The 26,894-nt window shown below is 47.5% G+C and overlaps 1 protein-coding gene across 7 annotated transcripts in view; it reads left to right on the top strand.

Annotated features, from left to right (window-relative positions):
- Positions 1-26,894, top strand: part of COMMD10 (COMM domain containing 10) — a 520,550-nt gene continuing 493,656 nt past the window's right edge. For 4 of the 7 annotated variants that reach the window (XR_012221993.1, XM_073553629.1, XM_073553851.1 and 1 more), the window contains exons 1-2: positions 81-230; positions 18,644-18,734. Coding sequence is in view for 6 of the 7 variants with exons in the window: in XM_073553629.1 (XP_073409730.1) it covers positions 199-230; positions 18,644-18,734 (123 nt within the window). In the remaining variant the exon portion in view is untranslated. Of the gene's footprint in view, positions 231-18,643; positions 18,735-26,894 lie in introns of all 7 variants that reach the window. The other 3 variants (XM_073553729.1, XM_073553555.1, XM_073553782.1) reach the window with 3 other exon arrangements.

A 26,894-nucleotide genomic window follows, 5' to 3' on the forward strand; every position in this document is an offset into this window, starting at 1 on the left:
ACCAAAGTCCGAGCTCCAAAGAACGACAGAAGCCGCACAGCAATACCGCCGCAGGAAACGACTTTCACCGCGTTTGGACTCCTGCGAGCCACCGTACCAGTATAGGAAGCGCTGACAGCTGACTGCTGATCACGTGACTTCTCCTGTCGCTTCACTTAGTTGAAGCAAGACCGGCGGCGCGAAACGGAGCTTGTCACCATGGCGACAGCGGTATTCAGGGAGACTGTGAGGTAGTGTGAGGGGAACGGACCCGGTACTGTATTGTGTAATCACCGGAGGGGGCGTCTGCAGCCATGTCTGCTTCGTTATCCGTGCGGCATCACATGTACCTTGAGTTCCCGTCTACGTACATGGCCGATGTCAGACAGTGATTCTACATAAGGGCAATTTACCAATTTTCTGCCTATTCAAAATGTCAGCCGTTCCTGAGATATTAAGGCTCCTTTCACGCTGCGCTCCAGCCCTGTTCGGTGGTCCCCTCAGAGCTTAGGTCCAAACCCCCCGCAAAATGGGATTGGGACGTATGCCCTGATGGGGCCATTGACTATAATGGTGCAGAGTGACGGTGCGCTCCGCCGTGCGTCGTTTTCGGTGTATGCGCCTACAGAGGCGGGCGCTCAGACGCAACCTGCACTTGGGTGCCCACCTCCAGCAGGCGTGGACGCCTGATGCCCAGCAGAGCGCATGGTCAGCACCGTTATGGTCAATGGCCCCAACGTCCCAATCCCATTTTGCAGGGGGTTGGGTCCTAAGCTCTGAGGGACCAACAAACAGGTGCGCAGTGTGAAAGCCCCCCAGCACTTGTCAGTCTCCAAGGCAAAGCGTGTTGCCATGGATACCGACCAGCACTGCTAGACGGAAGGTCGTGCAGCTTTTACCAGTGCATTTCTATTGAGCTTGTAAGCACAGTTGTGAAGATGACCAGGGATGCACTGCTACCTCCTAATCTCAGCCAGGTTTACAGCAACGCTTACAGGCTACACAGCAGAGGTGGTCGGTGTCCTAGGCAGCTAGCTGGGAACTAGAGAAAAGTGTGAATCTCAAGAACAGCAGCGAGTATCAGTAAGTGGGGAATGGCAGAAGTGCCTGCTTTTACATGCACTGTCTGACCGTTTCGAGTCTGAAAAAGCAGGAGTAGCCCTTTATGAGGGCAGAAGATTTTGGTTAAGTAAGATTTACACACACAGAAGTAGAATCAGTGATTGTATTCAGGAACGGGAGACGCCCTCCCTGTACCCAGGCCTGCAGCTCCAGACTGCGCCCTCAGTCCCGGATGTTTAGAGTGAGTTTTGCAGACTTGACGGTCATTGGTAAATCCAAAAAATGAAAAGGAACAGCATCCAGTCCAGGTGAGGAAGACCTTTATTCCGCCATAATATGTCGTTTCGACCAGTATTGGTCTCTATCAAACTTGATAAAAAACAATACTGGTCGAATTGTCGTATTCTGGCAGAATACAGGTCTTCTTCACCTGGACTGGATGCTGTTCCTTTTCATTTTTTGGATTACTCTATTTCCAATTGGGTCACTGGATGTGGAGCGTGCGTCCTGGGACTGACGTGCTGTCGGCTGCTTTTCTCTTCCTTGGGCCATTGGCAAATTGTCCGGTCACCCCTGTTCTTATCTTTGGTATGTCCATGTCTCTTCATCCCACAGCTCTGGATGCAGGTCCACCTGCTGATTTCATTGACTGCTTTTAGCCGTGTCTCCCACAGGTTTCCTAGGCTCCAGGTACATTTTTGGCCATAATGTTCCTCGGGGCTGCACTGATCACACACATGGAATTATAGGACCCCAGACTAAAAACAAAATCCAGCTTGAATTGCGTAGTTATGGACAGTGATTTGTAATGTGGGGTAATACGTGAAGGGAACAGACATCCAACTGTCTCCGGACTTTATACTAATTACTGTCTCATTACTTTTGCACTTGTTCCCGAAATGTGTTTTATATAATCTTTATAATATATAATAACAGATGTTGGTCACATGATTTTGTGGCACTTGCCCATATGTAGGTATTACAGATTCTCCTCCAGTACTTGTTAGTGCAGTTTTCCCTCACAGACTGCATAACCCTCCTGTCCTGAAAATGGCTGGTGATGGAGAAGCATGTAACCAGACCTGTCCATCAGCCTCCTCCAGTTCAATAGCACCACACATGGCAAAGCTGCTGTTATATTGGGGGAGGCTGATGGACAAGTCAGCTACATGCTTCTCCATCACCAGCTATTTTATGGAGTTGTGGGTTGTAGAATCTCTAAGGATGTCTGTACTGACAAGTGCTGGAGGAGAACCTGTCATCAGTGGTGTACCAGCACCAGCTGACGCACCCTCTTTAGTCTTTTACACTTGACGCCTGATGTCTCAGTGCAGCGGGCGTGATGATGTCCCTACAGAATGCCCGCTGCAGAGACCGGAGCAGCAGGGGAATGAGGAGAGGAGTGCTGTATTTTTTTTATTATGTGTGAGGACAGTTTAGTGACTGTAATACTGTATGGAAGACTATGGGGAGTGCATTGTACTGTATGGAGGACTATGGGGGGAATGCATTGTACTATATGGAGGAGTGCATTGTACTGTATGTATGACTATGGGGGAGTGCATTGTACTGTATTGAGGACTATGGGGGGAGTGCATTGTACTGTATGGAGGATTATGGGGGGAGTGCATTATACTGTATGTAGGACTATGGGGAAGTGCATTGTACTGTATGGAGGAGTGCATTATACTGTATGGAGGACTATGGGGGAGTGCACTGTACTGTATAGGGGACTGCATTGTACTGTATGGGGCCTATGGGGGACTGCATTGTACGGTATGGAGGAGTGCATTGTACGGTATGGAGGACTGCATTGTACGGTATGGAGGAGTGCATTGTACTGTATGGAGGACTATCAGGGAGGGCAATGTACTGTATGGAGGACTATGGGGAGTGCTGTATGGAGGACTATGAGGGAGTGCATTGTACTGTATGGAGGACTATGGGGGTGTTAGCTTCCTGCCTCTGCACAGGAGGAATCTCGAGCCTTGCCTTCTGCGGTCTCCCATTCCTCTCTGGCCGCAGAGGAGCCTGCTCTGCAAAGACGTCATTCCCGGCATCTTTCTCAGTCTACTACTGTTGGCTTGGTTACTGCTGCTAATCAGGGTTCAGCTATAGTATCCTGCAATAGCCAGCAGCGAGCAGCTCTTGGGACTAAGCCCTTCTTTCGGCCCACTGAGCATGCCCGTGGGAAGTCCTCTCATTGGAGGTCTGAGGTCACATGCTCAGGTCCTATTGCTGCTCCCATTGGACCATTGGGAAGGTCCCGGAAGGATGCTGCTATAAAGGAGTCGCATGGCCATGTGCTAATATAGACAGTAATTGGTAGTGATGGGTGTGATGATGGATGCTTGTGAACCGCTGAATGACTCATTATGAAACCCCTTCCCTTTGATATGCATGTTAGTAGGGTTTAGAGTCCTGAGTCAGCGCCGAGTTGTGGCACTGCCTAGCGCCACAGTGCTCCCAGCTCCTCACACATGCTAGCGCCAGAGTGCGCCACTCTACCTAAGGCACTACGCTACTGCAGGTACTGCAGCATCCGTTAGAGCGGCGCCGTGCGCGTCCTATGCGCTTTCCAGCCCTGAGCTTAGGCTGGTTAGTGGCGCCCGCCAGAGCTGCGCTGTACTCACATAGTGCGGTAAGCAACGTGCAGCTGCACCCTGTGACTGGTATATCAACAGGGACCCTTACAGCAATGGATATAGATATGCATTAAACTTAACCTTTATTGCAATCATGATAAAAGACAAATACGTCCACATGGAACACAAAACAAACAACCGTGTCACCTACTAAATACTACAATAGGATCCTGATATCACAAGCTACGTGACAACGGAGGTTGGCACCCTACACAAAAACGAGATTGGCGCCCCCGTTCCACGACGGCTGTACCCTGAAGCTCCTAGATGACCCTGAGTAAGTGCCACACTTTTAGTCACTCAATCACCCAGAAAAGGAGTGTACAGGGGTTGCCAAACAGGTAGTTGGGTAGGCAACAATAGAAAAAGTGCAAAAGACAAGACATAAAGTGACATGTGCAAATTAGAGTACCTAACGAACACCTTCCTGTCTGCGGAGGTAGGCACCCTACTGGTCAGCGGAATGGCGCCCCCGCTCCACTATGGCTCACCCTAAAAGTCGCCCTATTGTGGCTAATAATCAGAGAAGGGTTATGACAATGATATGTAAGGAAGGCAAATCTAATAAATATTAGATAAAATGCAAATGCCAATAACAATTTGTTGATAACAAAAAGAGGGTACTCATATTTAGATGATGGATGAGGTTTTTTTTTTTCTGCTAACAGGGCACAGCATTCTATAAGTGTCTGTCCACGCATCGCTTTTTAAGGTGCTGAGCGCTAGTGGGACTAGAGGGGCTCTAACCCTGTGTCCTTGGGGCAGAGTCCTGTGTCTTAGCTCTAGTGATCTCCTGCTGAGTCCTGTGAGGATAAACAGGCTCTCACACTTGTTCCAGCTGCTCAGTGAGGTAACTGAGTTCGCTCCTGTACACAATTGGTCAGCGGTTAACCCGCTGGTGTCTAGTTAGTACTCCGCCATTACCAAGCAGCAGTTAACATCTCTGCACGGTGGACCCCAGGCTGTGAACGCACCTCTATACCATTTTATATTATTTGGTGCGTTCCGGAAGCCCGTAACATTATATTAGCGCCAGGGTCTGCCTAGTGTTGGCAGACGAACAGCGACTGTTGCGGTACATCCAGCAGCTGGAGGGCAGGCTAGCGGCTCTTGAGCGCTCAGCCTCAGCTGTGGATGTTACCTCAGTCACTGTTAAGGCAGCCACGGAGGCTGTCTCCCGTGTGACCCCTGCCATCCCTGCCCCAACTTTTTCCCCCCTTCCATTGGCCAAGAAGTTCTCAGGCGATAGTGCTTCTTGTAGGGGTTTCGTGCGCCAGTATACCATACAGCCGGAGCTGCTGGCTGTACGATTCCCCTCCAAGCGGGCTAAAGTGGGATTTGTTATTTTCCTCTTGTTGGGCAGGGCTCTGGAGTGGGCCACACCGCTGTGGGAGCGTGGTGATCATGTGGTGCAGAGTGCCTCGCGGTTCTTGGGCACTCTGAAGCAGGTCTTTTTGGGACCGGGAGTCACCCATGATACCGCAATCCAGCTGCTGGCATTATCGCAGGGCTCGTCTCTGGTCAGCCATTATGCCTTCCAGTTCCGGATGCTGGCTTCAGAACTGGAGTGGTCAGATAAGACCCTCGTTCTGGTGAGGTCTGGCTGACCATGTAAAGGACGCCCTGGCCCCAGGGAGATTCCCGCCACACTGGAGGAGCTTATCACCATCTCCACCCGCATAGACCTTCTTTTTTTGGAGCGGAGGTTGGAGCCGTCCCAGTGTAGGCAGAGGTTTAGGTTGGCACCCAGTTTTACTAAACCTCCGGAACCTCCTGATCGAGCGTCCGAGCTCCAAGAGGCCATGGGGAATACTTGCGCGGGATCCAGGTCTCGGTCCGCGCGAGCACCCGTGGTCTGTCACATTTGCCGGCAGTCTGGTCACCCTGCCAACAGGTGCCAACAGTGGCCAGGAAAACGCTCGCGTCTAGTGGCTGTTGGAGGAGGCCTACTAGATACTGCAACATTTTCCTCCAAGCTGTCCTTTGCGGGGACACTTGAGTTTGGCTCTTCCACTTTGGCGGTGAAGGTTTGTGTGGACTCCGGGGCAGAGGGCAATTTCATGTCGTCTGCCTTCGTCCAACGGCATGCAATTCCTCTGGTTTTACGACTTCAGACAGTCACCATCAGAGTGGTCAATGGAGCGACACTACCCTCTCAGATCACCCACCAGACCGCCCCGCTGATATTCTCGCTGTCTCCTTCCCATCAGGAGACGCTATCTCTCCTCGTTATGCCCGAGGGTATCGACCAGGTCCTCTTAGGGGTCCCCTGGTTGCGTCATCACTCTCCCCTTATAGAGTGGTCCTCGAGGAGAATTTTCAGGTGGAGTAAATCCTGTGAGGGTAGGTGTCAGAGGGAGTGCGTTCAGGTTGCCTCCACTGAAGTCCCTGCAGATCTCTCCTATCTCCCCAAATGCTATCGACAGTATGCAGACGTATTCTCCAAGAAGGCGGCGGAGACCCTTCCGCCTCACCGCCCCTACGACTGTCCTATTGACCTCTTGCCTGGTGCTGAGCCTCCCTGGGGTCGAGTCTATCCCCTGTCTCTCCTGGAGGCACAGGCCATGTCTCAGTATATCAGGGAGAATCTGGCAAGAGGATTCATTAGGAAGTCGGTGTCACCAGCGGGGACGGGATTCTTCTTCGTCCAGAAGAAGAATGGAGAATTGCGTCCCTGCATCGATTACAGGGGTCTTAACGCTGTCACCATTAAGAATAAGTATTCTTTGCCCCTGATATAGGAACTGTTCGATAGGCTACGGGGAGCGAGAGTGTTTACTAAACTTGATCTGCGGGGGGCTTACAACCTGATTCGCATCCGTGAGGGGGACGAATGGAAGACGGCTTTTAACACCAGGGACGGGCACTATGAATACCTGGTGATGCCCTTCGGGCTCTGTAATGCTCCAGCCGTCTTCCAAGACTTTGTGAATGACATTTTCCAACGTATGCTCACCACCTCAGTTGTAGTATATCTGGATGATATCCTCATCTACTCTCCAGATATTGACTCTCACCGGAGAAATGTTTGCAAAGTTTTCGACCTCCTACGGGCAAACTCCCTCTACGCCAAGTTGGAGAAGTGTGTGTTTGAGCAGGAGTCCTTGCCTTTCCTGGGCAATATCATCTCCGCCCAGGGATTGGCCATGGATCCTGCCAAGCTACAGGTGGTGATGGATTGGCAGGAGCCCCATTCTCTCAAAGCGGTGCAGCGCTTTATGGGGTTCATAAATTATTACCGCCAATTCATCCCCCACTTCTCGACTTTGGTAGCCTCCTTGGTGGCCCACACCAATAAGGGTGCAAATTCCAAGTTGTGGTCGGAACGTGTCTCCAAGGCCTTCTTCTCCATTAAGTCCCATTTCGCTAGCGCTCCAATTCTTCATTGCCCCGATGTAGATACACCCTTCATTCTGGAAGTAAATGCCTCTTCCGACGGTGCTGGAGCGGTCCTGTTCCAGTAGGACACGCAAGGTCGAAAGCACCCAAGCTTCTTTTTCTCCAAGACCTTCACACCGGCAGAGAGGAATTATTCCATCGGGGACAGGGAGTTGCTAGCGATAAAGTTGGCCTTCTCCGAGTGGAGACACCTCCTGGAGGGGGCTCGCCACCTTTTCCAGGTGTTCACCGACCACAAGAGTTTGGTGTATTTGCAAACAGCCCAGCGGCTAAATTCTCGCCAGGCCAGATGGTCCTTGTTCTTCTCCCGGTTCCACTCCACCCTCCATTTTCTCTCCGGGGAGAAGAATGTCTGGGTCGATGCTCTCTCCCGCTCCGTGGTGTCATCGGAGAAGGAGGCGCCTCAACTGATCGTCCCATCCGAGAGCCTGAGGACTGTGGCTCCGGTCGCCCTTGAGTCAGTACCTCCGGACAAGACCTCTGAGCTTCTGGCAAGGACGTACTGGTGGCCACATATGGCCCGTGACGTCAGGAACTACATTCGAGCATGCGTCTCTTGCGCCCAGAATAGGTCCCCTCGGCAGCGGCCCGCTGGGCTACTTTACCCCCTGCCGGTAGTGGACAGGCCCTGGGAGATGGTCGATATGGACTTTGTGGTGGGACTGCCCAAGTCCAGTGGTAGCACGGTCATTTGGGTTGTCACCGACCATTTCTCCAAGATGGTGCTCCTGGTACCTCTCTCCCTGTTACCTTCTGCACGGGGCCTGGCAGCGTTGTTCATTAAACACGGTTTCCGCATGCACGGCATGCCGGACATGATTGTCAACGACCGGGGTCCCCAGTTTGCGTCTCGGTTCTGGAGAGAGCTCTGTAGTCTGCTCAGCATTGAGCTAAATCTCTCCTCTGCCTATCATCCCGAGATGATCGGGTTGGTAGAGAAAGCCAACCAGACCCACATACACATGATTGGAATTCAAGGCTAGAAGGATACAACTTGTTTGCAAGAAACAGACTTGATAAACGAGGAGGAGTTGTCGCATTGTATGTTAGAAACACGTATATCTGCACAGAGATTGAAGCTTCAGAGACTGCGAGTTCTGTGGAAACTGTTTGGGTAAGAATACAATGACAGAACAATATAAAGGACACCATTGTAGGCATTTACTACAGGCCGCCTGTGCAAGCTGAAGATATGGATGAACTCTTCATGCATCAAATGGCCGAGTTCTCCAAAAAATATGACATAGTTGTCATGGGAGACTTCAACTATCCAGACATTTGTTTGGAATCTCTATCAGGCAAAACTAACAGGTCAAGGAAATTCTTATCCTCTCTTGCTGACAACTTTATCTTCCAAAAGGTAGGGGAGAAAACAAGGGGAACTGCTACCTTGGATCTAATCCTTATAAACAGGGAGGAAATGGTTGAGGAGGTAAAAGTGGCTGGGAGCCTAGGAGGTAGCGACCATGCTATTTTAGAATTTTGGATAACTAGAGGAGGAAGACCTGTGAAGACTCAGACGTCAAGGTTAGATTTCAGAAAGGCAGATTTTGAGGGATTCAGAAAGAGAATTGGAGGGATCCAATGGCTGGATATCCTTAAGGACAAAAATGTCCAGGAAGGATGGGAAATCTTGAAAAATGAAATTCTCAAAGCACAATTGTTAACAATGCAGAAAAGAGGGAAGAATAGGAAGCGTTTAAGGAAACCAGGATGGATGAACACAGAATTTAAGCACATGCTAAAAAGGAAGAAAGAAATGTTTATAAAATGGAAAGTGGGAGGCATATCTAAAGAAGAATATAATGCTGTCTGCAGAACCTGCAGGGCACGAATCAGATTATCTAAAGCTGACAATGAATTGAGGCTTGCAAGAGACGTCAAAAGCAAGAACAAAGGATTTTGGGGATATGTCAAAAGTAAAAGAAAGGTCAAAGATGCTATAGGATTTTTACAGGATGAAAATGATGAAATGGTAAAACAGGATGTTGAGAAGGCCGAACTTTTAAATTCATATTTTGCATCTGTTTTCTCTCAGAAAGGAAATGTAACATCAACTATTCTTCACTGTCCTATTAAGGGAATAGAAGAATCCAGGATATCTGTAAACAGAAATATAGTGAGGAAACACTTGGCTAACCTAAATGAATTCAAGTTTCCAGGTCCAGATGAATTACACCCCAGAGTACTGAAGGAGATAGGCGAAGAAATTTTTGAACCGCTCTCCATAATCTTTGAAAATTCATGGAGAACAGGAGAAGTCCCAGAAGACTGGAGAAGAGCAAATGTTCCTATCTTCAAAAAGGGGAAGAAGGTGGACCCAGGCCACTATAGGCCGGTGAGTCTGACTTCTATACCAGGAAAGATCTTTGAACAAATTATTAAACAACATGTATGTCAGTACCTGGATAAGAATGAAGTGATTATACAGAGTCAGCATGGGTTTGTAACTAATTAGTCATGTCAGACTAACATAATTTCCTTCTATGACAGATCACTGATTGGGTGGATCAGGGAAATGCTGTAGATATAGTATATCTTGACTTCAGCAAAGCATTTGACAAAGTATCTCATACAATCCTTATTGAAAAAATGACTAAGTATGTAATGGACAAGGCAACTGTTAGGTGGATTCATAACTGGCTTAGTGATCGGACCCAAGGAGTGGTCGTAAATGGCTGCACATCCATTTGGAAGAATGTCTCAAGTGGGTTACGACAGGGCTCTGTATTGTTCAACATCTTTATCAACGATTTAGATGAAGGAATTGAGGGTAAACTGATTAAATTTGCTGATAACACAAAGCTAGGAGGGATAGCTAATACTAGAGAAGAGAGAGAGAGACTATTCAAAAACATATAAATAAACTTGAGCTGTGGGCAGCAACTAGCAAAATGTTTTTTAACAGGGAAAAATGCAAAGTACTACATCTGGGCAATAAAAATTAAAAAAGCATATACAGAATGGGAGGAATAGGGCTAAGCTACAGCACATGTGAAAAAGACTTGGGTGTACTAATAGATCACAGACTGAATATGAGTCAACAGTGTGATGCAGCAGCAAAAAAGGCAAATATAATTCTAGGATGTATTAACAGAAGCATACAGTCTACATCACGTGAAGTCATTATTGCCCTCTACCCCTCTTTGGTCAGACCTCATCTGGAATACTGTGTCCAGTTTTGGGCGCCACATTTTAACCCCTTAGAGACCGCCGATACGCCTTTTAACGGCGGTAATTAAGTGTACATAAACCACAGCGCCGCTAATTCACGGCGCTGTGGAGAAAGTGAATAGCGCCCCCCAGTGTCGGATTTTCTCCGGGGTCTCGGCAGCCGGGGGTAGCCGAGACCCCAGAGAACATAAATCGGTCGGTTTTTACCGACCCCACTTTTGCGATCGCAGTTATTAACCCTATAACAGCGACCGCAAAAAAAAAGCCGCGATTTTGCATTACATTTCTCTTTCCTCTGATGTGATCGCACATCAGAGGAGAGAGAACTAGGGTCCCTGAATCCCCCCCCCCCCGATACCTCTCCATGGTCCAGTGCCCCTCCCTGTGGTCCCGCGTCCCGATGGCGTCCTCCGGTGGGCGCCGTCATCTTGGATCCGGAAGAAAATGGCGGGCGTATGCACAGTGCGCCCGCAGAGAATCTGCCGGCTCTGGCTGGCAGATTCCATTCATTCATTTTGATTACTATGATAAACTATCATAGTGATCAAAATAAAAAAAATAGTACATAACCCCCCCCCCCCCCCCCCGTTTATCACCCCCTTAGTTAGGCCAACATAACGAAATAAAGAAAATATTTTTTTTTCAGTTTTCCATTAGGGTTAGGCTAGGGTTAGAATTAGGGTTAGGGTGAACTAGGATTAGGGTTAGAATTATGATTAGGGATTAGGGTTAGGGTTGGGATTAGGGTTAGGGGTGTGTTGGGGTTAGGGTTGGAGCAAGAATTGAGGGATTTCCACTATTTACCAACTTTGGGGGTCTAAAAATTGGGGTCTAAAAATCACTTTTGTGGAAATAAAAAAGACTTTTTATTTTCACGACTCTGCGTTTATAAACTTCTGTGAAGCGCTTGGGAGTTCAAAGTGCTCACCACACATCTACATAAGATCCTTAGGGGGTCTAATTTCCAAAATGGGGTCACTTGTGGGGGGGTTTCCACTGTTTAGGCCCATCAGGGGCTCTGCAAACGCAACATGACGCCCGCAGACCATTCCGTCAAAGTCTGCATTCCAAAATGGCACTCCTTCCCTTCCAAGCTCTCCCATGCGCCCAAACAGTGGTTCCCCCCCACATATGAGGTATCAGCGTAATCAGGACAAATCGCACAACAACTGTGGGGGTATAATTTCTCCTGTTAACCTTGTAAAAATAAAAATTTGGGGGCGAAAAGATCATTTTTGTGGAAAAAAAATGGATTTTTTATTTTCACGGCTCTACGTTATAAACTTCTGTGAAGCACTTGAAGGTTCAAAATGCCCACCACACATCTATATAAGTTCCTTAATGGGTCTAGTTTCCAAAATGGGGTCACTTGTTGGGAGTTTCCACTGTTTAGGCCCATCAGGGGCTCTGCAAACGCAACATGATGCCCGCAGACCATTCCATTAAAGTCTGCATTCCGAAATGGCACTCCTTCCCTTCCAAGCTCTCCCATGCGCCCAAACAGTGGTTCCCCCCCACATATGGGGTATCAGCATACTCAGGACAAATCGCACAATAACTGTGGGGGTATGATTTCTCCTGTTACCCTTGTAAAAATAAAAATTTGGGGGCGAAAAGATAATTTTTGTGTTAAAAAAAATGATTTTTTATTTTCACGACTCTACGTTATAAACTTCTGTGAAGCACTTGAAGGTTCAAAATGCTCACCACACATCTAGATAAGTTCCTTAAGGGGTCTAGTTTCCAAAATGGGGTCACTTGTTGGAGGTTTCCACTGTTTAGCAATACCGTATTATGGGCTCTCCGAACGCAACATGGCATCGGTTCTCAATTCCAGCCAATTCTGCGTTGAAAAAGTCAAACGGCGCTCCATCCCTTGCAAGCTCTGCCGTGTGCTGAAAAAGTGGTTTACCCCCACATGGGGTATCGGCGTATTCAGGAGAAATTGTGCAACAAATTTTGTGGTTGATTTTCTCTTTTAACATTTGTGAAAATAAAAAAAATTGGTTCTGAAGTAAATTCTTTGCAAAAAAAAGTTAAATGTTAATTTTTTCCTTCCACATTGCTTTAGTTCCTGTGAAGCACGTGAAGGGTTAATAAACTTCTTGAATGTGGTTTTGAGCACCTTGAGGGGTCTAGTTTTTAGAATGGTGCCACTTTTGGGTATTTTCTGTCATGTACAGCCCTCAAAATGACTTTAAATATGATGTGGTCCCTAAAAAAAAAAAAATGGCTTTGTAAATTTTGTTGTAAAAATGAGAAATCGCTGGTCAACTTTTAACCCTTATAACTTCCTAACAAAAAAAAATTTTGCTTCCAAAATTGTGCTGATGTAAAGTAGACATGTGGGAAATGTTATTTATTAAGAAATTTGTGTGATACATCTCTCTGATTTAAGGGCATAAAAATTTAACATTTTAAAATTGCAAAATTTTCAAAATTTTTGCCATATTTCCGTTTTTTTCCATAAATAAACACAAGACTTATCGAAGAAATTTTACCACTAACATGAAGTACAATATGTCACGAAAAAACAATCTCAGAATCAGCGGGATCCATTAAAGTGTTCCATAGTTATAACCTCATAAAGTGACAGTGGTCAGAATTGTAAAAATTGGCCTGGTCATTAAGCTGCAAACTGGCTCTGTCGCTAAGGGGTTAAAAAAAGACCAACAAACTGGAGCAAGTTCAGAAAAGAGCGACCAGAATGGTGACCGGTCTGCAAACCATGTCATATGAGGAACGGTTGCAGGATTTGGGAATGTTTAGCTTGCAAAAGAGAACACTGAGAGAAGACTTAATAACTGTCTACAAATATCTCAAGGGCTGTCACATTGCAGAAGGAACATCTTTATTCTCTTTTGCACAGAGAGACTAGAAGCAATGGGATGAAACTGAATGGGAGGAGACACAGATTAGATATTAGAAAAAACTTTTTGACAGTTAGTGATCAATGAGTGGAACAGGCTGCCACGATAGATGGTGAGTTCTCCTTCAATAGAAGTCTTCAAACAGAGGCTGGACACATCTGTCTGGGATGATTTAGCGAATCCTGCTTTGAGCAGGGGGTTGGACCAGATGACCCAGAAGGTCCCTTCCAACTCTACGATTCTATGACCTGGTCACATATCTACGACATTTTGTCTCGGCCAGGCAGGATGACTGGGCATCCTTGCTGCCGTGCGGAGTTTGCTTTGAACAACGCTGTGGCCGACTCCACCGGTCAGACCCCATTCCTCCTTAATTACCGCCAGCATCTGCGCGTTCCTGTGCCCATGTCTGTGTCATCCACCAACTCTAGGGTGGCTGACTGGGCGGTGGAGGCACGTGACATTTGGGACCGCACTCAGGATGCCATCCGGGCCTCCAAGGAGAGAATGAGGTCCTCCGCTGATGCACACCGGCGCCCAGCTCACACCTTTGCTCCCGGCGACTTGGTATGGCTTTCCGCTCGTAACATCAGGCTGCGGGTTGAGTCCACTAAGTTCACGTCTCGCTTTTATTGGTCCCTTCAAGGTCCTTGAGCAGGTTAACCCAGTGGTCTACCGTTTGGCTCTTCCTCCACACCTGGGTATCACTGACACCTTCCACATGTCCCGTCTTAAGCCCATTCACATGTCCAGGTTTTCGGAGTCACCTACCGGGACATCAAGCTTGTCCTCGGATGAGTACGAGGTGAATGCCATCGTGGGGTGTAAGGTAGTACAGGGGAAAAAATATCTAGTGGACTGGAAGGGTCATCATGGCCCAGAGGATAGGACCTTGGAACCTGTGGAGAATATTTGTGTTCCCTTGCTCATTGCTGCCTTTGAGCATATCGAGGCACAGGGGGGAGGGGGCCCTAGGAAGGGGAGGTAATGTTAGGCGTCGGGTTCCTGCCTCTGCACAGGAGGAATCTCGAGCCTTGCCTTCTGTGGCTTCTTCTCTCTGGCCGCAGAGGAGCCTGCTCAGCAAAGACATTGTTCCCTGTGTCTTGCTCAGTCTACTACTGTTGAATTAGTTACTGCTGCCTATCAGGGTTCAGCTATAGTAACCTGCAATAGCTAGCAGCGAGCAGCTCTTGGGACTAAGTCCTTCTTTCGGCCCACTGAGCATGCCCGTGGGAAGTCCTCTCATTGGAGGTCTGAGGTTACATGCTCAGGTCCAATTGCTGCTCCCATTGGACCACTGGGAAGGTCCCGGAAGGACGCTGCTATAAAGGAGTCGCATGGCCATGTGCTAATATAGACAGTAATTGGTAGTGATGTATGTGATGATCATTATGAAACCCCTTCCCTTTGATACGCATGTTGGTAGGGTTTAGAGTCCTGAGTCAGCGCTGAGTTGTGGCAATGCCTAGCGCCGCAGTGCTCCCAGCTTCTCACACATGCTAGCGCCAGAGTGCGCCACACTACCTAAGGCATTACGCTACTGCAGGTACTGCAGCATCCGTTAGAGCAACGCCGTGCACGTCCTATGCGCTTTCCAGCCCTGAGCTTAGGCTGGTTAGTGGAGTCCGCCAGAGCTGCGCAGTACTGACATAGTGCGGTAAGCAACATGCAGCTGCACCCTGTGACTGCTAACAGGGCACAGCATTCTATAAGTGTCTTTCCTCGCATCACTGTTGCGGTGCTGAGCGCTAGTGGGACTAGAGGGGCTCTAACCCTGTGTCCTTGGGGCAGAGTCCTGTGTCTTAGCTCTAGCGCTCTCCTGCCAAGTCCTGTGAGAATAAACAGGCTCTCTCACTTGTTCCAGCAGCTCAGTGAGGTAACTGATTTCGCTCCTGTACACACCGGGTCAGCGGTTAACCGCCATTACCAAGCAGCAGTTAACATCTCTGCACTGTGGACTCTGGGCTGCGAACGCACCTCTATACCATCTTATATTATTTGGTGCGTTCCGCAAGCCCGTAACAGGGGGAGTGCATTGTACTGTATGGAGGACTATGGGGGAGTGCATTCTACAGTATAGAGGACTATGGGGGAGTGCATTGTACTGAATGGAGGACTATGGGGGAGAGCACTGTACTGTATGGAGGACTAGGGGGGAGTGCATTGTACTGTATGGGGGACTGCATTGTACTGTATGGGGGACTATGGGGGACTGCATTGTACTGAATGGGGACTATGGGGGGTACATTGTACTGTATGGGGACTATGGGCGAGTGCATTGTACTTTATGGAGGACTATGGGGGAGTGTATTGTACTGTATGGGGGGACTATCGGGGGGAGTGCATTGTACTTTATGGGGGAGTGCATTGTACTTTATGGGGGAGTGCATTGTACTTTATGGGGGAGTGCATTGTACTTTATGGGAGACTATGGGGGAGTGCATTGTACTGTATGGGGGAGTGCATTGTACTGTATGGGGGAGTGCATTGTACTGTATGGGGGAGTGCATTGTACTGTATGGAGGACTATGGGGGAGTGCATTATACTGTATGGAGGACTATGAGGGAGTGCATTGTACTGTATGGAGGACTATGAGGGAGTGCATTGTACTGTATGGAGGACTATGAGGGAGTGCATTGTACTGTATGGAGGACTACGGGGGAGTGCATTGTACTGTATGAAGGACTATGGGGAGTGCAGTATGTTGTATGGAGGACTATGAGGGAGTGCATTGTACTGTATGGAGGACTATGAGGGAGTGCATTGTACTGTATGGAGGACTATGAGGGAGTGCATTGTACTGTATGGAGGACTATCGGGAGTGCACTTTGTACTGTATGGGGGACTATGGGGGAGTGCATTGTACTGTATGGAGGACTATGGGGAAGTGCATTGTACAGTATGGATGACTATCGGGGAGTGCATTGTGCTTTATGGAGGACTATGGGGGAGTGCATTGTACTCTATGGAGGTGTGCAGTATACTGTATGGGGGACTATGGGAGAGTGCATTGTACTGTATGGAGGACTATTGGGGAGTGCATTGTACTTTATTGGGGGCTGGGTGGGGGTCACAGTTGTGTTAACATACTGTGTTGGGGGTCACCATACTTTGCCGGGGTAGTTGAGATTGGGTACAGTAGGGTCATCATACTGTGCGTGTGGAAGAATTCACTGTGGGGATATCACACTGTGTTGTGGGGGGCACTCTTGTTGGCATCATAGTTTATGAGTACAATGAAAGGGAATCTAGGGCTTCTTTATGAGTAAAATTACTTTGTACTCCAAAGTTGTGAGATATGCTCTCTTGTGACCCTGCCAAATATTAAAACTTAATGAAAAACTTCTGCTATGGGGCCCCATGATTTCCAAGTACTGCCTGTCATAATTATATATTAGTAAATGCCACAAAATCATGTACTCAGCATATTTGGTAACATATTGACAAATCATCCCTGATCTGCTGTTATCAGCTGCGGCAGTGGATGGATGTACACAGCGTACAAATGGAAGACCACAGCTCTGTTCGCGGATTAGTGTCTGCTGCAGACTGGCCCCTAATTAATAGATGTTGGAGTTGATGTGCCATACTCTGGAGTGGCCACTATTCTGTGTACAGAGTTGTGGTCTTCATTCACAATTTATAATCGGACACTGCTGGAATCTATAGCAGCCTATCATTCAGGATTTGTCAATATTTAAACATATGTGTGATCCCCACCAATATCATAGTGGATAATCCCTTCTGAAGAGAAGCTGTCACACTGAATACATTGAAAAGGCAGTGTAATCTGCAGGCAGGAGGAGCTGAACAGCTTGATAAATAGGTTTGTGAAAAAATGCTTAGCATAACCTGAGTTTTATTTATTGAAATCCCTTCTCATTCTGGGATTAGGAGTCAAGTGGGCGGTCCTAATCAATTATTGACACCCATCACTATATGCGCTTTTATTTAGCAAGGCTATAGATCACTGATTAGAACCGCCTATTTGACTTCTAATCCCAGAATTTTTATTTCATATATCAATCTGCAACGTGAAAATAAGAAACTTTGTAATTTATCTTATCGGAGAAATCGGCTTCTTTCTCCACCAGGACTGGTTATTCATTCTCAATGTACAAGTAAAATCTGTTTTCAGGGAACACCTACTTTCCCATTACTGAGACAGTTAGTGCTTTTAAAATTCTTCAGGCGAGGAGAAGCTCGAGGCAGACACAGACATTCTGCCGCAAGTTTGTCTGAAATGACAGTTAAAATTCTCCATAGAACTTTATAAACACTAACTGTCATCTCCTGTCTCAGGAATGGCGATATCCCCTAAACTGAGAATGAATGATCAGTCCTGAGGGAGAAAGAAGTGAAATTCCATGATAAAGATACATTGCAAAGTTTCTTATTTTCAGTTACTATTGATTTATGAAAAAGAAATGAATTATCATTTATTATTTAAACTAGATGTGTGCCCGATGCTATCGCATCGGGAGGGCAGTAACATCATGATGGGGGCAGCTTTGTGGCCCTGGGGGTGGGGCCCACGCACTTTCATGCATTCACAACCGGCAAGAAAGACGGTGTTTTGCGGCCTGTGCTGGAGATGGCGTGCGGCGCCACCACAGGGTGGCCGCACCCAATCTCCAGCACAGGCCTCAAGCCGCGGTCTTTCCTGCCAGCTGTGACTGCACGGAGGTGGGTGGGCAGGCAGCGGCGGGATCCGTCGCGTGTAGTCAGGCGGTGGGTCCTGGCGGGGGACCGGCGGCAGCATCACTCTTTACTCCCCCTCATTACACCTTCTCATTACACCCCTTCATTACACCCTCTCATTATACCCCCTTCATTACACCCCTCTCGTTATACCCCCCTCGTTACACCCCTTTAACAGCCTCGTGATTGCAGCAGCAGCAGGGATCCGAGCGGCAGCTGGGATCCAAGCAGCTGCCGGGATCCGAGCGGCGGCTGGGATCCAAGCAGCTGCCGGGATCCCAGCGGCGTTCGGGATCGCAGCGGCAGCCGGGATCGCAGCGGCAGCCGGGATCCCAGCGGCGGTTAGGATCCCAGCGGTGGCCTGGATCCCAGCCTCGGTCGGGATCGCAGCGGCGGTCGGGCCGAGTGGCGGTTGGGACCGCAGCGGCCGTTCGGGATCTCAGCTGCGTCCTGGATCCGAGCGGCATCACTTGGGTGTTCCATAATGGTGGTCGGTGTATTTCCGGTGCGGCGCGGTGGATTGTGGGATTCGGGGACATCCAGACGGAAGTGGATGACGGACAATTTAAGGCAATTATATTATTTAAATGAATAAAACTGAAGTTCTGCGGAATCTTTTCCCACACACCGACAATGTGCTCAGCTTCTCCTGCTCTGTAACCTGCTGCCTGCAGAGCGGACTGCACTTCCAATGTGACAAGTTCCATTTATCTGTATGTTAGTTGTGACTTTACATTGGGCTGCAGACATTTCTGCATTATTTACATCAGACCACAATGCACATTTACTTATCATCTCCTTTTCTTTACCAGCATAAGACAAGCGGTCTCCATTCTCAATGGCATGGATGCTGGAAGGTTTCCCAGGCTTCTATCACGGATCGTTCAAAAGCTCCATCTGAAGGTGTGTATGAGATGCATCTAAAGAAGAAAAAGATACTTTGTAATTGTAGTATAATTTCTCTAATACCCATTGATAAGCCCTTGGGTGTGTGAAGCTGACCCTGCATGTTCGGTAGCTCAGCATCTGTTCTGGCCCCCATAGACATGTACATCCCGGGAAGGCTGCATGAATTCTGGATGAGGGGAGGAGACCATTACAGCTCATGTCCCCTGAGATAAAGCAATCATGTATGTGTAAATCCAGCTGCCCGGTCCTTAGTTCCCTCCCTGAGACGTATTTGGGAAAATCATGACATTTCCAAACATACTGTGGATGACGCTGATGTATCACTAGCTTAATGCCTTGTTATGGCAGGACTTGCATCAGTATTTGTAAATACGTGATATGTGATAAGACTGGTAAGGCTAAGTGCACACGTACCGGAACTCTCGCGGAAATTACCGCGAGAATTCCGGAATTCCAGTCCGCGGGAAAATCGCATTTTAAATTCCCGCGATTTTCCCACGGAAAAACTAGCATTTTGCAAGCGATCTGTAGCATCGCTTGGAGAACTGATTGACAGGTTGCTCACACTCGTCAAACATAGTGTTTGACGAGTGTGACAAACTTTTTACTACTGAGGCTGCCTATGCGGCATCAGTAGTAAAATATAGAATGTAAAAAAAAAAATAAAAATCGGTGTTCTCACCCTCCGACGTCCCGCGCATCCATTCCCAGTAATCCTTTGAGAAAATGCCCGCGATGACGTCAGTTCTCGCGGGATCGCGACGTCTCGCGGTAATTCGCGATGACGTCGCGCGAATGACCGTGAGACTTCGCGATCCCGCGAGAACGGACGTCATCGCGGGCATTTTCGCAAAGGACTACTGGGAACGAGAGCGTGAAGAGAAGCGGGAAGGCTGCGCGGGACGTCGGAGGGTAAGAATAACAATATTTTTTATTTTAAATTCTATTTTTTACAGGGATATGGTACCCAAAGCCCGGAGGACAGTCTCCTCTCCTCCGGACCATGGGTACCATCCGCAATTGTTCTGCTTACTTTCCGCATGGTGTGCACAGCCACATGCGGGAAGTAAGCGGCACAATGCATTCCTATGGGTGCGGGATCGCCGCGATTCCGCAAATTAATGAGCATGCTGCAGTTTTTACCGCAAAGCGATTCCGCCGCGGTAAAAACCGCAGCATTAGTACAGCATTGCGGAATCCCATAGGAATGCATGGGATGCTTATTTTTCGCGTTTTCGCGGCAAAATCGCGCGGTTAAAACCGCCGCGGAAACGCGAAAAAAACGCCACGTGTGAACTCAGCCTTCCTCCTCTGTACTGTGGGCCCACTCCTGGTTTTGGCTTTTCAAATGGTACAACTTCCCACCTCTGATTGCTGTCTCATCTGCTGCAATAGACTCTAATGGTAAAAATTCCCTCTGCTTGCTGTCTTCTGCAACATATTCAAATGGTACAACTTCCCACCTCTGATTGCTGTCTCATCTGCTGCAATAGACTAATGGTAAAAATTCCCTCTGCTTGCTGTCTGCTGTGTCATCTGCTGCTTTACCATCTAGAAACATATTTTAATGTGTCTGCTAATTCATTGTTATAAATCATTTGGTGCATTGTACTTAAAACTCACTGTTACATTTCCATGACTGGGATCAGTGTAGATCTTATCTGGTGGAGGTGTTAAAATAGATGTTGCCAGGCTGAATGTCTTTGATCATCCCAAAAAAAAAAAAAACCCTCGTGTGCTGAGCCCAGCTGCCAAATTATCCTCAACCAGTTCCCACAATCCATCTCTTCTGACCCAGCAGTCTGGACTATAAATTTAGAACCATTCTTAGGGGTGCACGCATCACAGAAGCAAAGTGTCACGAAGATAAGCGTCGGGATACAGCAGTTATTACATGGCAGTTAGTCAGGGCTGGAGTCAGGTAACCCACACTCTGCTGTCCCTTTTATCCATGTGCTTTATTCCTATCCTCCTATGTTCTCTTGCAATCCACTTTCACCGACCAATCCCCCCTCCATCACGACTCGTATACATCGGCTCCTCTCTCTTTCCTTCTCCCATGCACTTCTCACCTTCTTAAAAAACCTCAGCCCATCTTGCCCAAACACACTGCACAAAAAATCTTCATACAATTCCAAAAACTACTTGCTCTTTATCTTCCTGCTCCGACTGATTTCAGGGGACATCTCCCCCAACCCCGGTCCACCATCCCCAAACCTCAACCCCTACCCTACCTCACATCGAAACCTTAATAATCTTACTAATATCACTTGCACTCCTTCATCTCCTTCTTTCAATTGTGCCCTTTGGAATCCACGGTCTGTATGCAACAAGCTTCCTTTCCTACACAATTACTTTCTGAAAAACTCTCTGAATCTGTTGGCCCTCACGGAAACCTGGATTCAGGATTCTGACACTGTCTCTCCTGCTGCCATTTCCCATGGTGGCTTACAATTCTCCCATTCCCCGAGACTGACAAACAGACCTGATGGTGGAGTCGGCATACTCCTGTCCCCACAATGCACTTTCCAGGTCATCCCCCCAGTTCCATCACTCTCATTCCCTTCTTTTGAAGTCCACACCATCAGGCTCTTTCGTCCCCTCTCCCTCAGAGTAGCGGTCATATACCGGCCCCCAGGCTCACCCACCCACTTCCTTGACCACTTTTCAGCCTGGCTGCCGCACTTCATGTCCTCAGAACTACCAACCCTTATCCTGGGAGACTTCAACATCCCCATTAACAGCCCCACTTCCACATCTGCATCCCAGCTTCTATCACTAACCACTTCTCTAGGCCTCTCTCAGCTCTCAACCTCTGAAACACACAAAGACGGTAACTCCCTGGACCTGGTTTTCGCCCGGCTCTGCTCAATCTCCTACCTAGATAACTCACCGCTTCCCCTCTCTGACCATAACATTCTCTCCTTTACACTCACAAATCCTCGCTCACCCCAGCACCCTCCTACCTACCATTCAGTCAGAAATCTACAAGCCATTAACCCTCATACACTTTCAGACTCCCTACACTCATCATTGTCCCCAATCTCTTCTTTGTCCTGTCCTGATCTGGCTGTACATCACTTCAATGACACTCTTAGAAGCACCCTTGACCAAGTAGCTCCCCTCACCCTCAGAACCTCCAAACACAGAGTGAAACAGCCCTGGCTCACATCGCAAACCCGATTTCTCCAGCGATGCTCTAGGTGTGCTGAACGCTTATGGAGGAAAACACGCACACCAGAAGACTTCATACACTTCAAATTTATGTTAAGGACATATAACTCTGCCCTTCACCTCGCCAAACAGACCTACTTCACCACCCTGATCTCCTCACTATCCAACAACCCCAAGAAACTTTTTGACACCTTTCACTCCCTCCTCAGGCCAAAAGCACAAGCCCCTATCACAGACATTTGCGCTGATGACCTGGCCTCCCACTTTATAGAGAAAATAGACAATATCCGTCAGGAAATCCGCTCCCAATCACCAAGTTCAGTGATTCCCATCCCTCCCTGCATTTCCCCTGGCTCACTCTCCACATTTGCTCCCATCACAGAAGAAGTCGTCTCCAGGCTCCTCTCCTCTTCTCGTCCGACTACATGCACAACCGACCCCATTCCCTCACATCTCCTCCAGTCTCTCTCCCCAGTCGTCACAACTCACCTAACTACAATCTTTAATCTCTCCCTCTCCTCTGGCATTTTTCCCTCCTCCTTCAAACACTCTATCATTACTCCATTACTAAAGAAACCCACCCTCTACACATCCTGCACAAACAACTACAGACCAGTCTCCAATCTCCCCTTCATCTCTAAACTCTTGGAGCGCCTGATATACTCACGCCTTACCCATTACCTCTCCACTCACTCCCTCCTAGACCCTTCACAGTCCGGTTTCCGCCCCCTACATTCGACAGAAACTGCACTCATCAAAGTGACCAATGACCTTCTGACAGCAAAACGTAATGGTGACCACTCTCTGCTCATTCTTCTCGACCTTTCTGCAGCTTTCGACACTGTTGACCATCCTCTCCTACTCTCTAGGCTCCAGTCACTAGGCATTAAGGACACTGCTTTTTCCTGGTTCTCCTCCTATCTTTCCGACCGCTCCTTCAGTGTTCTGTTTTCTGGCTCCACTTCATCTCCTCTTCCTCTCACTGTTGGGGTACCTCAGGGCTCAGTCCTTGGCCCCCTTCTCTTCTCTCTCTATACGGCCCCAATTGGACAGACCATCAGCAGATTTGGCTTTCAGTACCATCTTTATGCTGATGACACACAACTGTACACATCATCCCCTGACCTTACCTCCGCTGTACTACAGAACGCCACTGACTGTCTGTCTGCAGTCTCCAACATCATGTCTGCTCTCTATCTGAAACTCAACCTCTCCAAAACTGAACTTCTTCTGCTCCCACCATCTACTAACCTCCCTAAATCTGACATTTCCCTCTCTGTGGGTGGCACCATAATAACACCCCGACAGCAGGCGTGCTGTCTGGGTTTTATGTTCGACTCCGATCTCTCCTTCACCTCCCATATACAATCTCTTGCCCGCTCATGCCTCTTACACCTAAAGAACATCTCTAGAATCCACCCTTTTCTCACCATGGAAACAACAAAAACTCTCACTGTCGCCCTGATCCACTCCCGCCTGGACTACTGTAATGCTCTATTAATTGGCCTCCCTCTCAATCGACTCTCCCCTCTCCAGTCTATCCTTAATGCAGCAGCCAGGGTTGTCCATCTGGCTAATCGTTACTCAGACGCGTCCGCTCTTCGCCAGTAGTTACACTGGCTGCCAATTCATTACAGGGTACAGTTCAAAGTACTTATTCTCACCCACAAAGCTCTCCACAGTGCGGCATCCCCTTACATCTCCTCCCTCATTTCTGTTTATCGGCCTAACCGACCGCTGCGCTCTGCAAATGACTTTCGACTAACCACTGCCCTAATCCGTACCTCCCACTCCCGACTCCAAGACTCCTCCCGTGCTGCGCCAATCCTCTGGAATGCTCTACCCCAAGATATTAGGACCATCCACAATTTGCATAGTTTTAGGCGCTCGCTCAAAACACATTTGTTCAGAGCGGCCTATCACATTCAGTAATCAAAGTCATGTTATGTTTGTGTGTGTGTAGCCCATTCATTATCTCCATCTAACCCCCACCCCCTGAAGATGGCTGGACCGTCATTGTAAATACATCATTGTAAATACAAACCTGTGCTTTGTATCTCCCCCACCTCATTGTAGATTGTAAGCTCCACGAGCAGGGTCGTCTTATTTCGCTTTAATTATTGTATTGTTAACGTTGTTACTTATGACTGTTGTGTTTGAAACTGTTCAACTGTAAAGCGCTATGGAATATGTTGGCGCTATATAAATAAAGATTATTATTATTATTATTATTATTATTATTATTATTATTATTTTGGCTTTTGAATACTCATGCAAATGCCGACCAAATTACTGTCATGTGAAAGAAGGCTAAGAGCTGGTAAAGTCTCATCCCCGTGCCAGAGAATGGTGCTGGAAACTCTCTAGGATTCCTGCATGACAGCCACGTGTTTGCCCTGCGCTGATTGCCATTAACAGTTCTGCTCTTCGCTGTTGGAAGCGGACATGCTCCTCACATCCTTCCTGTGCTCGCAATATGCACTGAGACAGCTAGTTTTTCCCGTACAGTGTATATACTGTACATTATCTGATAGGCATAAAGGGAATTTTCCCAGAACGTTGATCACCCCCGCTAGATCCATGCAAATATTGATGGAAGATCTCTCTGAAACCTGCAGCTTTCTTCTATACTACATGCTGTCATTCAGCTTCATGACATTCATGCTGGCTGGAAGTAATGTTATGAAATCGTGTTCTAGGCCTTTCTTAGAAAACAGGAGCACATTCATGAAACTGATGTTAAAGGGAATCTGTCACCAGGCTTTTGCTGCATAATCTGAGAGAAGCATCATGTAGAGGCAGAGATAGTTATAGGCCAAATAAATGTTTTACTGTCAGTTATCTAAGGCCCATGAGCAGCTGAATACTAATTCCCCTTAAATGGACTCTGTCACCTTCTCATGTGAGAGCAGCATAATGTAGAGACAGAGACCCTGATTCAAGTGATGTGTCACTTACTGGCTGATTGCTTTAGTTTTGATGGTCAGTTTTTAAACTGCTGGAGATTATCTCTAGAGGACTATTAAACCAGCTGAAATGTAGCTTTTTGTTAAGGATCAGGTAAATCCCATATCACTGGTCACTCGGCAGCAGCCTCTGTGTTTAGAGGAATTAATTAGTAGTTGGGTAGGTTCTAGAAGGGCAGACTTTGACTGTGTACATTATTGTTACCAAATCGGTACCAATAAATGAAGTTTGTGTGTGGGAGGAGGGGAAGATTGTCCAAAGCTAGACCTAATGTCGCCCATTCAGGCGGGGTTTAAGCTGCTGTATTCCCTTGCCTTGTGAAACCACAGAAATGTGATATCATTCTAGATTATGGATATATTGTAGTTGTGTTTGGAGCTCCAAGGATGGTGAAAGCATGATTGCAAATATGGCAGTCGTATTATTCCAACATGAGTTTCCTGTGGGGAAAAAATGACATGAATAGGGTCTTTTCACGCATTTGAGTGCATACGATTAACTATCCTCCTTTTACTGACCAGAAGGAGGGTTGAGATCTTATAGAACATCCCACCCAGAGACCCCCATTGTCAGATCCAGGAGGGACAACATGCATTGTAGATCTGTCCTAATCTTCTCAGCAATCTACTCTGCCAGAAACCATCACAGATCTAATCCATAGGATGTTTCTGGATTTCATTCTGTTTATTGTTTTTGTTTGTTTATATATCTTTTTTTTATCATTTGTTCTTTTTGTCATTTTTGCAATCACTCAACTTTTTTTTATATTAAATCTGAGCTCTAAATTATGTTTATTCCTTCCTGCTCTAAATGTGCCCACAACATCAATGAGCAAAAATATAGCTTGGTTATGTTACCGTATATATGCCAGCGTGCAAGAAGAGTACCTATCAGGTGCTTGGAAAGGCTGGGTGCATGTGTCTACTAGGGTAGACGTCTCTCTGGTCAGACAAAATGGTGAGTGGTGGCAGCGAAAAGTCACATTGGAGTCACAAGTGCAACAAGCGGTCAGTGTTCTTGGCCTCCATCATACTCATGAGTTCTGTATGACCCCACCTCCACCACTTATTGGCAGCTTTGTGTTTGGCCAGCTTTCTGCCTAGGCAGAGTGTAACCATTGGTGGGGGACGGGGTTACACAGGGCTCAGCATTCAGAGAACTGCTAGATCTGCAGCAGATTAAACAGGGATCTTATCAAAGCTGGTGCAAGCAGCCCAGTAAGTGATACATTGCTAGAACCAGGGGCTCTGCCCTTACATCATGCTAGTGTCATATGGAGAACAAAAGACCTGGTGACAGATTCCTTTTAATATAAAAAAGCAACCACCTGAATTGAAGCTATTTTCAACACTTCCTATACTGCCCTCTGTATCTGGTATACGTGATGTAGTGGAAACCTTTTACCTTCCCACATATGTGAAAAATGTACTCACTCATTAAGTGTTTCTCACCTGTGCCTGCAATACTCTGACAGGCTGGTGCAAGATCACATGATTTTTGGCCAGATGTGTCGTTATATCCACTAGGTTACCTGCCATATGTGGTCGCAGGTAAGAGACAACACACAGCGGTTAGGTATGGTCCCGTAGTGAATGCATATATTTTCTTGCAGAGCTGTGAGCGGAATATCCTCAGTAAACATTGTGCATGACCTTTTACTGGATTGTTTTGTAAATTAAACTGCTCCCCTCTCCCAATTTGTGCTGCCCTGCTGATTCTTTGGCTTCAGTGCCCCTTAGTTCCAAAGTCATGTCCCCTAAATAACAAAAAAATAAATAAATAAATTCTCCCTTTAACCTATACTATATGTATTACTACATGACTGGAATCAGGGTCTCTGTCTCTGGCCTTGTTCAGAGAAGAAAAAGTAAACTACCACAGAGAAGTCCTGTGGTATACGCTCAGTTGGCTAACCCCTTCATGACCGCCGATTGTAAATAAACGTCGGCGCTTGCTGGGCCTTGAGCAAGGCGCTGACGTTTCTCTATGATTGGAGGTTTCGCAGCGCTCGGG

Source organism: Dendrobates tinctorius, unplaced genomic scaffold, assembly GCF_039654945.1.
Source record: "Dendrobates tinctorius isolate UK_male_01 unplaced genomic scaffold, ASM3965494v1 ptg000003l, whole genome shotgun sequence".
Lineage (NCBI taxonomy): Eukaryota > Metazoa > Chordata > Amphibia > Anura > Dendrobatidae > Dendrobates > Dendrobates tinctorius.